The sequence below is a fragment of the Geospiza fortis genome, unplaced genomic scaffold, assembly GCF_000277835.1.
Source record: "Geospiza fortis unplaced genomic scaffold, GeoFor_1.0 scaffold167, whole genome shotgun sequence".
Taxonomy (NCBI): domain Eukaryota; kingdom Metazoa; phylum Chordata; class Aves; order Passeriformes; family Thraupidae; genus Geospiza; species Geospiza fortis.
In genome coordinates this window covers 4,732,836-4,745,281 of record NW_005054355.1, presented here as the reverse complement: position 1 = coordinate 4,745,281, position 12,446 = coordinate 4,732,836, and the positions used below count along the sequence as shown (strand labels likewise).

Below are 12,446 nucleotides of genomic sequence, written 5' to 3'. Positions count from 1 at the left end.
TTTTTCTGAGTGAATACATGCTTAGGGGTAAAAGTACATGTGCAAGGACTAAATCAGCCTCTTCTTCCACACCTAGAGGGCAAAAGAAAAATGAAAGCTTGTCAATATATGCTTTCTGTTTGAGCTTGGCATTTTGACGCCTCTTTTGGCCAGTTCATGTTAGATTAAATTAGGTACCTTCCCAAGCAGCAATGATTCACAACTTTTTGCTCTGCTTCCAGCTGGCATCCTTGTGCTGAAGCAGTGCATCAGCTGGTCTCTCTGCATTCTCCATCTGGATGCCTCATCGGCCTCTTCTCATGGCTCAGTTTGAACTTTGCCTTCCTCTTCAGTCTTTCCCAAAGGCAGCACCCACTCCAGAAGGGTCTCAGCAACACAATCCCCCCTGGCATCTGCTCCCTGAATGACTGGTATTGCCTCCAAATTCAGCCTGCTTCCCCAGTCCCTTGCTCCCCCTAACAAAGCAGTTCTTTCCCTCAGGTGTGGCAGCAGGGATCATCTTTGCCGGCTGGCCTTGCACTGCTCTCCTTCTCTCTGGAGGGGAAGCACACTCATTACCCTCACCTCTGAAGACTATTCAGTCTGCAGACATGTATGTGCTGATCTGTTAACTTCTCCCACCTGATTCCCTGGCCTGTTACATTTTTGGAAAGAGCAAAAAGTTTGAAAATGTCTAAACATTTTAAGTTGGGGTGAATTTGTTTTCAAATGGTATCTATCTTACCATATGTCATCCTTCTAGAAGCACTGGACTTTAACAGGAGTCCATATGCCATGACTACAGCCAGCCACAGGCATCCTGTGATGCCACATGGCTGTGTATTTCTGTTAGCCACAGTGCACCACAGGCACATCAATTCAAGAAAAAACTATGAACTTCATTTGGTAAGGTGAGGAAACTGCAAGTTTATGAACCTGGACTATTAACACCATTCTAATAAACATTGCAACTTGGGAAAATTTGGCATAAAGTAGAAATTTTTTGTAGTTTTTACTTTTTTCCTAGGAAAATGTTTGCAAGATGGAAACTTAAAAGACAAATCACCATGCTGAAATCCACTTTTTCATCTTAAAATTATTTGCAAGGAGAATTTATAAGTAACTTGAGTTTAAAGATGCCTCATAGCCATGCCTTGTGATCTACACTTACACTGGTCCTTTTGAGAGGGCAAATTACTCACAGACTTCCAAACACTCATAGTTTTGGTTTTTTGCTTTCTCATCTCTCTGCAGAAGGCTCCCTCTCTCGAATGAGCTCTGGAGTAAGGCTGTGCCTGTAATCTTTAAAGATTTTCTTTTTCATCCCTCAAACCTTGTCATGGGCAGGCCACTTCAGGGATCCACGTGGGTCCACTTCAGGGATCTTCTTTATTCAGTCAACTCATTCCTAAGTCTTTTTCTTCCAGACAATCCTCTTCCTTTCTATCTACTTAACAATTTGTATAAATGACAAACTACTTTCTTATTCTGTACTGCAGCTTGGCCTCTATATTTTTTAGTATGAAGGGCATCTTTTTTTTATTTTCTGGCTTTTTTTTTTCTTCTCTCTACACTTATACAGCAATGTAAGTGCCTGAAAATGCAGCAGCATTTCTGTTTTGATCAAATCATTCATCCAGTCACTCGGACTTGATCATGCTGGATTGAGCACACATAAAGGAGATTCCCTGTCTGAGCTGCTTTCTGGGAGGCTGGATGGCACCAAGTAACCTGTGGTGCCTTTCACCCAGGAGTGTGAAATCAGTTTTTTTTTTAACTTCTGTGATTAAGAGTAGCACTCTGTTGCAGAGAACTTGGCCTGTAACAGCACCTGGTGGGTTTTTTCTTAATTCTGCTCCTCTGTTTTCACACTAGCATACTGGCACAGGAGGCTGCACACACAAGGAAAAAAAAGTTAGAAGAATTGATGTTGTAAGCTGACTGGACTGTCAGGAATGAACTTAGCATGCTTAGTTGCTCCTGTCAGATGGCAATAATAAGTCTACTTGCCTTGGATTTATTCACTGAGAATACTGTCAAACAATTCTTTCACTTGATGCTGTGAGTATTTCAGGGTTCGTATAGCTTCTGGTAGACATGTTAAAACCATGTAACATCCATTTCTATCACCCGAAGAATCAGTCCTCAGCTAAGAAACTGAAGCTGTTTCACCTCTGCATATTGTGACGGACTCATTCAAGGGATCATTGGGCAATAGCTATAAAGCAGCTGCTTCAGCACAATGAGAATTCTTAACCCTTTGGTGCGGGGCTGAGTGAATGCTCCCCCTGGTCCATGATGGCTGTCCTGTGTCTTGCCTTCCCTCTCTCTCCTGCACTCTTGCACATTCTCCGAGGCAGGGGTGCGGGTGGCTGGAAATGTGAAGTCACCTGATAGGATGCTGCCTGACTCCCTTCGCTCTGCACAGCATAAGCTCTCCTTGCCTAGTGGTAGTGAAAGCAACTCTGCAAGGCTTTGCTCTGCTCTGCAGGCTGCTGAGTTTGCTGCAGATGCAAAACAGAAATCCATCCTTCTACTGCCTACTTACCACCAGGAGGGTTATATGTCTTCTTGCCTCTTGTTCCTTCCCCCAAGCCTCTGTTCTCAAAAGGAAGCTCTGTTCTGCTGCTAGCAATGCATCCTAAGACGCGGCTGTGCTGGTGTTGCCCTGCTTTCTGTGTGTGGGCATTCGTGTTCACATCCTTGATTAAAGGTAGGCTCTCTTTGATACCAGTTTCTAGAATATTTTCTAGTTACTGTCTCTGCTTCTGTTTTCTTGAATTAATTCAATGTAAAGCTTCCACCAGGTATTTCCAACTGAAATCTGTATTTGAAAAGAGCTAAAGCAATACTAGTTTTCCAATGTAAAACTCTTCATTTGTGTTTGGGAACTAATGGAAGAACTATTTCTAGAAAACAGTGGAAATGGATTAGGGCTCCTAGTAGTTTCATTTGATGCTTGAATTTGCAAAGGCTTAAATAATGCAGGCTATGGATGTGCATGCTCAGTACTCACACTTTCAAAAGTGAGAACTTTAACTGTTGTTGTTCACTATTGTTTGTGATCTGTGTTTTAAATATGCTGCAGTCATTTCTGTTCACAACTCTCATGGAGTTTAGCACGATTTTTTGCATTTAGGACACATTTATTTTGAAACTCTCACTTCTGCGATGACCAAGATGTGTATTAAATATACTGCTTGTCTTAGCAAGGCATAAGAAACTGTTTTAAAGCAGCACCATGGGATAAAACCTAAATATTTGTCTGGTTTCATTACTTTATTTTAAAGCATGTATCTATTAAGAAGCCAGTGGGAAAATTTCAAATGAAACATGATTTTAGATGCATTTACTTTAGTCATGAGACTTCATGTTCCCACAGTAGTGTACTTCTAATCACAGCGCTATGGGTGGTTATGATGAAATCTGAAAAGAAAAATTTTAGTTCTTTTTTGAATGAAACAATACATGATATAAAAGAATCCAAACTCATGACATATTCATGTGTCTTCTCTGAATGATGTGGAAAGGATGAAATAAAATATCAAGTTTTCAAATTTTTACTAGAATTTTCTTTCCATACATGTAAGTGACCAGTAGGCAGCATTTCATCTTGCAGTATGATAATCCCCTGCAATTTCAGGATGCTTTGTATCACCTTAGAGGTGAAATCTCTTTTTCAAGAACAGGGGAAGGACAGTCTAATCATGAAAGTGCAGCATACTGAGACCAGGTGTCTCCCTGCAGGACATCTGCACATCCACAGGCCCTTGAAGGATATGTAAATTGCAAATTTATGTGCCAGAGACTGTGCTGCCTGGTACAAACTCCTTCTATGTTTAATATTTGCAATCATAAAGGCTTATCATGGTTACTTGTCTGATGTGTTCTAGTGCAATCTGGGACTAATGCAAAAAACTTATGACAATGAGTCTGAAAACAATTTTTTCCACAGTTGTATCAGTAATATCTTTGAGATCATCATATAGCTTTGATAGCACAGCTGTGCACAGCATGAGACAGAAATTCTAAACTTGAGTTTATAAAATGTTTTTATTTTAGGTGCTGAATTACAGTAATGTATTGTAATAGCAAAGTTTTTCACGAAAATTGTTCTTCTGAGCTGTTGTTGCCAGAGCCAATAAAATTTAATAGTTTCCTTTAGAAATCAAAGTGTATAGCCTTTTACACTGTGAAAATAACTGTTTCAGGTTTAGACTATGTGTAACAGGTTAGGAGCATTCTTCTTAACTCTGCAGTGAGTCAGCTCAGTGCCTGTCACATACCTTGCTTCTTCTAAGCCATCTGGTCTGTTCTTCATTAATGAGGGTTTACAGATGTGATCTGCTTGTTCCCAAAGAACAGTTCTGTATTACACAGATGCATGCTATTCTATAAGAAATGTTAGTATTCCCACTTTTTTCTTGTTCTTAGAACTTAATAAATGAACTTTCTGCAAAGAAAATTGTGCTATCTAAAGAGTGGAAATATCAATTGTGAGGATAAAATTCAGTCATAATGTTTAAGATTAGGAGGCATCATTGTAGTCATCTAATCACCTGATCGAGATTTTGATACAGTAGTTGCAGCCTTAAGCTTTTACTTTCTAAGTAGGTATGCTTTTCATGAACACCCTGTTTTACCGGGAAGATTCACAAAGATTAAATCTGTCACATTTCTACTTCCTATATTTCACACCACCTTACTTTGATGTGATACCAAGGTGGGCCAAATGGAGGCTCATAGGCCAAATCCAGCTTAGGAGACAAAACCACTGAAGCCATTACCTTACTATTTGAGGAAACAAGGAGTAGCCAGCATTCTGCAGGAGGATGCTTTCAACTGACACCATACTGGCAACCTCTCCTCTCTGTGCTCTGGTGGCTTTAAACATGGTCACAAGCACAAGGTCCAGAAATATAGCACAGACTATTATGTTATCCAGCACCTTCTTCCCCCTTTTTCTTCTCTCTGGCTTAGCTGTTCTTTGTCTTTACCAATACAGATACCACAGCCTGCGAATCAGAGGAACGGTTATTTCACAAACTCTTCTCCCAGTACAACCAGTTCATTAGGCCGGTAGAAAATGTGTCTGATCCTGTCACGGTGTATTTTGAATTGGCCATCACCCAGCTTACAAATGTGGTAAGACTCACTACACAATACTGCTGAGCTTTGGGGATGGTTGTAAACACATGCAAATCGCTGAAGCAGGAGATGTAATTGTGATGGCTGAACACACCTACAACTCTCCTTGCTTTCATTTCATGTGTGTCTACGTGCACGTGCTGAAACCTTTGCTGTTCTTTCAGTCAAATGAGTTGTTCCAGTTGCTTGAAGAAGTGGTTCGAATGACACAGATTCATTTCCTTACTTCTATAGAATCAAACCCCTCTGCTTCAGGTAGCAGCCTCCAGAGCCTAGGGCAGAAGCACTAATGTTCAAGCCCAGGCTAGCCCTCTTCACAGGGCTAGCCCACTCTAGAGACACCTAGTGTGTCCACGTTGTGTGTAGCATGTGACCAATTCTCCTTTGGGGCTACTGTCATTTCCCAGTAGTCCTGAGGGGAAAAATCTTCTCATTTTTTTCAATCTATGTGTTTCAAAATGGTGTAAGGGAAAAGTGTGGAAAGTGGAAGAGTGATGTTTCAAAGCATGGAGGTGGGGATGAATGTTGTATGGTTTGGAATGCAAATGGGTGTGGGGCAAACATACCGGGCAGGACAGAGCCAATGTGGAAGAAACAAAACATCACCTGTCTGATTTGTGACTGATTGGCAATCACAATAAGTGACTACAAAAAGAAGGTCTCTGTATGGCAGCTACCTAATTTAGTGCTGGTCAAGTGCATCTGCTCTAGAGGTTTGCATAGAAATTCAAAACACTGTGATACAAATGTCATTTTCCTTGAATCTCAACCAATTCTGTACTGTGTAATCAGAGTTTTTTAAACACTGAATCCAACAAAATACACAGCCACAAGAAGAACCTCATCCTTTTGGTACAGGTCAGAGCAATTCTAGGTTGTATGTCTCCAGATACTCAAATGTCTGGCAAAACAGTGCAGTTTTCTGTATACCTGATATTTATGGAGCATGATTTTTCAGGAAAGTTTTATTCATTTTTCAGTAGGGTTGCACACAACAGTGTACAATGTGTAAACCTCTTGAAAGATGCTAGAAAAAATCTGCTATCAGTTAATGTGAGATTCTATTTTCCAGTTTTATGGGCTAAGGTTTTGGCCATCTCCGAATACTAAAACTGTTTATGCCTGTGTTTCTTTATAGGATGAAGTCAATCAGATTATGGAAACAAATTTGTGGCTAAGACATGTAAGTGACTCTGTTGCATTTCTCATGCATTTTGCATCGAAATGATTAAATGTGTGTTACTTGTAACTCACATCTATACACTAAGTTTTTGTTTTGTAACAAGGATTTTAAAAAATTAATAAGGAGAATCTCCACAATTGAAAAAGTAATTTCTTCATTCTTTTTACCTAGAAGTTACATCTTCTTTCTTTCCTGTGGGATATATTCTTCTCCAACTTCATGATGATTGGTTTTCTTCTGGAAAATCAAGCTGGATGTACTCCTTAAAGAGTGATTAAATATGCCACTCTAGGTCATCCCCATCAAAATATTTATTAGAAAAAGGAACATGCTTCCATTGTTCCTGATAGCTTTGAGTATTTTTACATAGATAAGTATTGGAAATAATACCAATATAGCCGGATGGAACGTGCCTGGGCTCGTCTGGCCCTTGCTGCTTGACCAAGGGCGGCAGCTGTGGTGGTTTCATCTCAGAGACACCTTTGGCTGGCTGGATATTGCAGCTGGGCACTCGGGACAAGTCCAGGCATGTGGGAGCTCAGGTTTACCTCTGGCGGAGTGGCTTTAGGCGAGGTGAAGGAAAGGAGTCAGGTTCTGATGGAGGGTTTCGATCCAGAGCTTTATTTCTGGCACACAGGCCTCTGAATGCAGCAACAGCTCCAACAGAACCGGGGAACCATGTGGTTGCTGTGTCTTTTAACCCCAGGGAGAGGGGGAGGGAAGGGGTAGGGATCCCACCAACCAGGTAAGGGGAGGGGAGTCTCAGGGGACAAATGACACCAGGATGGCCCAATGTCCCCCAGGGCTGAGAGGCATCTTTTGAACTTTGCCAGTCAGATGATGCCCTTTCTGGAATGCCAAGATTGATGGACAGCAGTCAGCAGGGGGCAAGGGGAGGGAAAGGGAGAGGTGATTGGCATACCTGGGGAAGGAACCAGCATAAGTGAGACAGGCTATGACATCACACCACAACAGATAAGGATTCTTAGGGGACCTAAACTGCTGAGAAAATATAGCTAACTTGCACCATTGTTTTCAGGCACTGGTTGTGGTCCACACAGAGTTTTCTGTAAAAGAAATAGGTGAGAGACCATGGAGCATGGCCCCATGATAGGGCACTAGGCAGCAATGCAGGAGAGCTGCTGCGCATCCCTTGCTGCTCTGACCTCATATGTCAGTACTCCTGTGGAATCAATACTGTCTTCTGGCAGCAGCTGCCTGTTCAGGGGCAGATGAGCCAAACGTGGGGGTGCTGGTCTCCTCTGGTGCTGTCCTCCTCTCACCTGTGGGGTGCTGCAGCAAGGTCCCTATTTTCTCTTGGTAGTGGGGAGGTAACATTTCACAGACAAGGCTCTCTACTGATGTCACACAACAGAGGAGCGATCTCAGCATGGCAGCAGTTCATAGCAATTGGCACCCCATCCCATCACAGAGAAGAGAGTAGCAATCAAAAGAGCAGTATTCACACATGTCCAGTGTTTCTCCAGGTCTTCCTGTCTTTTGGACCTTTGTCCCCTTCTCCACATGCTACACTTCATTACAGTCTGTGATTTTACAGGAAGATCTGAGAAACAGATATTTGTTGATAATTTAAAGTTTTATAATCCTTGTCCATTCTTCTTTCAGATTTGGAATGACTACAAACTGCGATGGGATCCCAGACAATATGATGGCATTGAATTTGTTCGGGTACCAGCAGATAAAATTTGGAAACCAGATATTGTCTTGTATAATAAGTATGATAATTCATTTTACCCATTTTATTGATTCATTTGAATCTTTCTCTCAAAAATATGCCCTTGCAGCTCCTATAAAAACACCCATTACATTTTATTTTCAAGGTATTTTTTTTTGTTTTGCCTCATTTGTCTTTCCAGTGCTGTGGGAGATTTTCAAGTTGAAGGCAAGACCAAAGCCCTCCTTCGCTATGATGGAATGATCACCTGGACCCCACCAGCTATTTTTAAAAGCTCCTGTCCTATGGATATTACTTTTTTCCCATTTGATCATCAGAACTGTTCACTGAAATTTGGCTCGTGGACCTATGACAAAGCCAAAATTGATCTTCTGATCATTGGATCCAAAGTAGATATGAATGACTTTTGGGAAAATAGTGAATGGGAAATAGTTGATGCTTCTGGCTACAAACATGATATCAAATATAACTGCTGTGAAGAGATCTACACAGACATAACATATTCTTTTTATATTCGAAGGTTGCCAATGTTCTACACCATAAATCTGATCATTCCCTGTCTTTTCATCTCATTCTTGACTGTGTTAGTTTTTTACCTGCCATCTGACTGTGGTGAGAAAGTTAATCTTTGCATCTCAGTGCTTCTTTCTTTGACTGTATTTTTACTGGTGATCACAGAAACAATCCCATCCACCTCTTTAGTAATTCCCCTAGTTGGTGAATATTTACTCTTCACAATGATATTTGTGACTCTGTCAATTGTCATCACAGTATTTGTCCTCAATATACATTACAGGACTCCAATGACACACACAATGCCCAAATGGGTAAAAACTGTCTTTCTTCACCTGCTCCCCAAAGTCCTGTTGATGCAGAGGCCACTAGAACAGCAGAAAAAAAACACCTCCAGAAAAACCAAGAAAGTATCAGACAGTAAGTTGGGCAAGTCAAAGCACAGCAAACACAAAGACACCAAATTGCACAAGGAGCAGCGGTGCAGTCGCTGTGATCAGGCAACTGAACTCCGTACCACCGAAAGACAGCTGAGCCATCAGTCTCTGAGATGGATGACAGAGCACATGGAGTACTCTCCAGAGGTGAAGGATGTCATCAGCAACGTCCAGTTCATCGCAGAGAACATGAGATCTCAAAATGAAACCAAAGAGGTAAGGGAGGTAACCATCCCTTTAGGGCTGGTTTTGTTTGTATTGAAATCAATGGTGATGACAAGGTGGAGTGCCTGTGTGTAAAGATCAGGGGCTAGGTCAGCAGGGCACTTGTCCTGGTAGGCGTCTGTTACAGACCACCTAGGCAGGATGAACAGGCAGATGATGTATTCTACAGGAGGCTAGAATAAGTATCATGATCACCAGCCCTTGTTTTCCTGAGGGACTTCTGCTTGCCAGGAAGCTGCTGAAAGGGTAACACAGCAGAGAAGAATCAATCTAAGAGGTTCCTGAAGTGTGTGGAAGATAATTTCCTGACACAGGAAGCAAGCCAACCAGGGAAGGTGCCTCACTGGACTCATTGTTTGTGAACAGAGAAGGACTAGTGGGAAATGTGACAGTTGGAGGCCATGGGCACAGCAACCACAGAATGATAGAGTTTTCAGTTTGGGGTTTAGTTGTGAGGGGTGCCAGCAGAACTGGATCTCCAGCAGCTCGACTTTGGCCTGTTTAGGAAATTGATTTCTAGAGTCCTTTTGGAGTGAGTCCTGAAGGTCAAAGGAGTCCACAAAGGCGGGACATGGTCTAAAAAGGAAATCCTAAAGGTACAGAAACAGTAGTACAAACTGCTGGGGAAGAAGACCATATAATGGGTTGTTTGTTTGAGGTCATGAATTTTTTTCTTATTTGGGATTACTATCATAGAAAATGGTGCACATTGGAATTTAAGGGATTCTGGGGTCATATCCTCCTGTGTAAACACAAACTAAAAGAAGCTGCAAAAGGATTTTCTGACACCAGGAACTCATAAGGAGCACAAATTCTCTGACACTTCAAGATGTTTATAAAATTGTTTAGAAACTAATGCAACATATATCTTTGATCTGTCATGGAATTTTTGCTTTTGGTTTTGAATTTTTTTAGATACTCTATGATGGTAAAATCCGTTTTAAAGCTAAGTGCTGCTGTATTTATATGGAAAATCACAACTTTATAAGGGAAATGTTGATATGCATTATTCCTATCAGAATATTTTGTTGAAATTCATACAACTTCAGTAAAACCTAAAGATCACCTTTATTCCCCTTCTTCTTTATGCCCCACAGAAGAAGTTTCATCTGAAAGCAAAATCTATAAATTTTTGAATAAAGGAGTAGAGTTAAACCAGTGACTGAATTCATAGAGCGAGAATGTAGCACATGCCAGCCTGAAGTAAAAGACAGGAATCTTTTACCATAGAGGAGGATGGGGACTGAGCTGAGCCCTGCTTAGTATCTATGGCCTTAGTGCTTTGCTTAACTCACACATTTCAGCCCTGCTTTCATTATCACACCAGCTGCACAAAACATATCCATGTAGTGATTCAGCTACTTTCTCTGATGGTCTCCCAAAAAGAAGTTTTCCATGCAGTCACCCAAATAACTTACTGTCTTAATTATACAGCTCACGGGAAATCTTCTTTTGCTAGTTTCACTGATTTCCATTTTGCAAATCTCTCCTGCGACATGGAATTTTATTCTTAGTCCAGTGTGTTCATGAGCAGCTTTGTATCTTACCTTTCAGAACATACTAGAGATGGGAAGCATAATTTTTCATTTACAAAAAATCCCCTTTTCAGGGAAAAATCAGAATTTGTTCTCAGGCAAGCAGCGAGAAAAAATTATTCTGGAGGCTGCTTCTGCTTCAGCCAGATATACAAATGGATGGTGTTATGTACTAGTCCTAAATAAATCAAAGCCCTTTAAAAATTGCAGAAACATTTATAGCTGTTGGAGTTCTTTCTGAGTGCTCTTTCATGCAAAGTGCAGCTTCCATGTCTGATTTTTAGAAGTCCTCCAAGGTTCTTCCCTGACTACCAGCCTGTTTCTATTCATGGTCATATTACTATCATGGCCAACTTCTTTTTCATAACATCCCTATCACTCAACCCAATACTAGTAACTATCATAGCTGTCCTCTCAGTAGCCCTGGGAGGTTGGATAGGATTAAAGTAAATACAAACTTGAAAAGTCTTACCTTATTTATCTGTTTCTCACCCAGACTGAATTGCCATTATCAGAGTCTACAACTTCAAACTTACCCTACTTAAATTTTACTTATACTCTCCAATACCTGCTGCTGTATTCTTCACCCTCAACATGATCAAAATCCTAAAGCCAGTATTTTCTTGGAGGCAAATATAATAAAATTGGAAAAACAAGTGGAAGATCCCTCAGCAGAGAGCTCTTAACTAGTCACTAGTTTGTATGTGTGAATGTTCTTCTGATGCAGTGTTTCTTGTGCAGTACAAGTTCAAAGGTACAGTTTAAAGGACAGCAACTTCATTGAATGTAGTTCTAAGATCTGTCTCTCAGCCATGCAAAATCTGTTCTGTCCTGCTTAGCACACAACACTGCAGTTTGCTGGAACCCTTGCTTTGCCATAGTCCATGTGTCCATGTGTCCAGTTTCCTGAAATCAGTGGGGCTTGATTGGCGAGAGAGTGTTTCAAATCAGACCAGAATAGCAAACTGCATCTTGTGTGGGCTGTCAGGATAAATCCTTCCACAGGGTTTAGTGATGTGCAGCTGTGGTGGCTGTGCCTGCTGTTAAACCATCCCACTCTGCACCCACCACATGATCAGGTCCTGTTTGTTAATATCAGCATCACAGCCATGGATGAGCTGCCCTCAGACTCAAATATTTAGAACAATTCAGCAGACTAGCACATAGTGTTGTATGTTCTCAGCCAAAAGTGGTAAAATACCATTAGAAAATCAGCTCCTTCTGAAGAGATGTGAAAACTGAGCAACTATAAGCATGACAAGCACCTTCCTGACTTGCATGTGTGTTCTTCCTTACATGCAAAAGCACAAAGGGCATTTCTACTGCATAATGTCAACTCACAATAATATGTAACATTACATGTATTTTATCCTTCTCTTTTTTTATTCTCTTGCAGGTGGAAGATGATTGGAAATATGTAGCTATGGTGATAGACAGAGTATTTCTCTGGGTATTTATAATCCTGTGTGTGTTTGGGACTGTAGGGCTTTTCCCCCAGCCACTAATAGCAGAAACATAATTCAATCCATTGCTTTTCATCCACTTTTGCTCTTGTTTCATTTTCAGTTCATAGAAATTTCCCTTCTATTTCTCTCCTCTAACATCACGCCTCTGCTCACCACCTTGTCAGCACCCAGCTACAGAAGCTCCCAGAACAATAAAGTATGTGTTTACATTTATGTTTGAAATCAGACAGATCTTAAGTATTTAATCATATTTGAAGACAAATG

The 12,446-nt window shown here is 41.0% G+C and overlaps 1 protein-coding gene across 1 annotated transcript; it reads left to right on the top strand.

The window, feature by feature from the left end:
- Positions 1-2,436: 2,436 nt before the first annotated feature.
- On the top strand, positions 2,437-12,331 carry CHRNA6 (cholinergic receptor nicotinic alpha 6 subunit). The gene is made up of 6 exons (XM_005423592.1): positions 2,437-2,692; positions 4,985-5,124; positions 6,266-6,310; positions 7,937-8,046; positions 8,188-9,172; positions 12,113-12,331. The coding sequence occupies exons 1-6, from the start codon at positions 2,614-2,616 to the stop codon at positions 12,233-12,235; spliced, it is 1,482 nt and encodes a 493-aa protein (XP_005423649.1). The 5' UTR covers positions 2,437-2,613; the 3' UTR covers positions 12,236-12,331.
- The last annotated feature ends 115 nt before the right edge of the window (positions 12,332-12,446 follow it).

Excerpts from the sequence above, each read along its gene's own strand:
- CHRNA6 (XM_005423592.1), top strand. The coding sequence starts at position 2,614 with ATGCATCCTAAGACGCGGCTGTGCTGGTGTTGCCCTGCTTTCTGTGTG. Across the intron at positions 2,693-4,984 it reads GTTCACATCCTTGATTAAAG|ATACCACAGCCTGCGAATCA; the intron begins GTAGGCTCTCTT and ends TTACCAATACAG. Across the intron at positions 5,125-6,265 it reads TCACCCAGCTTACAAATGTG|GATGAAGTCAATCAGATTAT; the intron begins GTAAGACTCACT and ends GTTTCTTTATAG.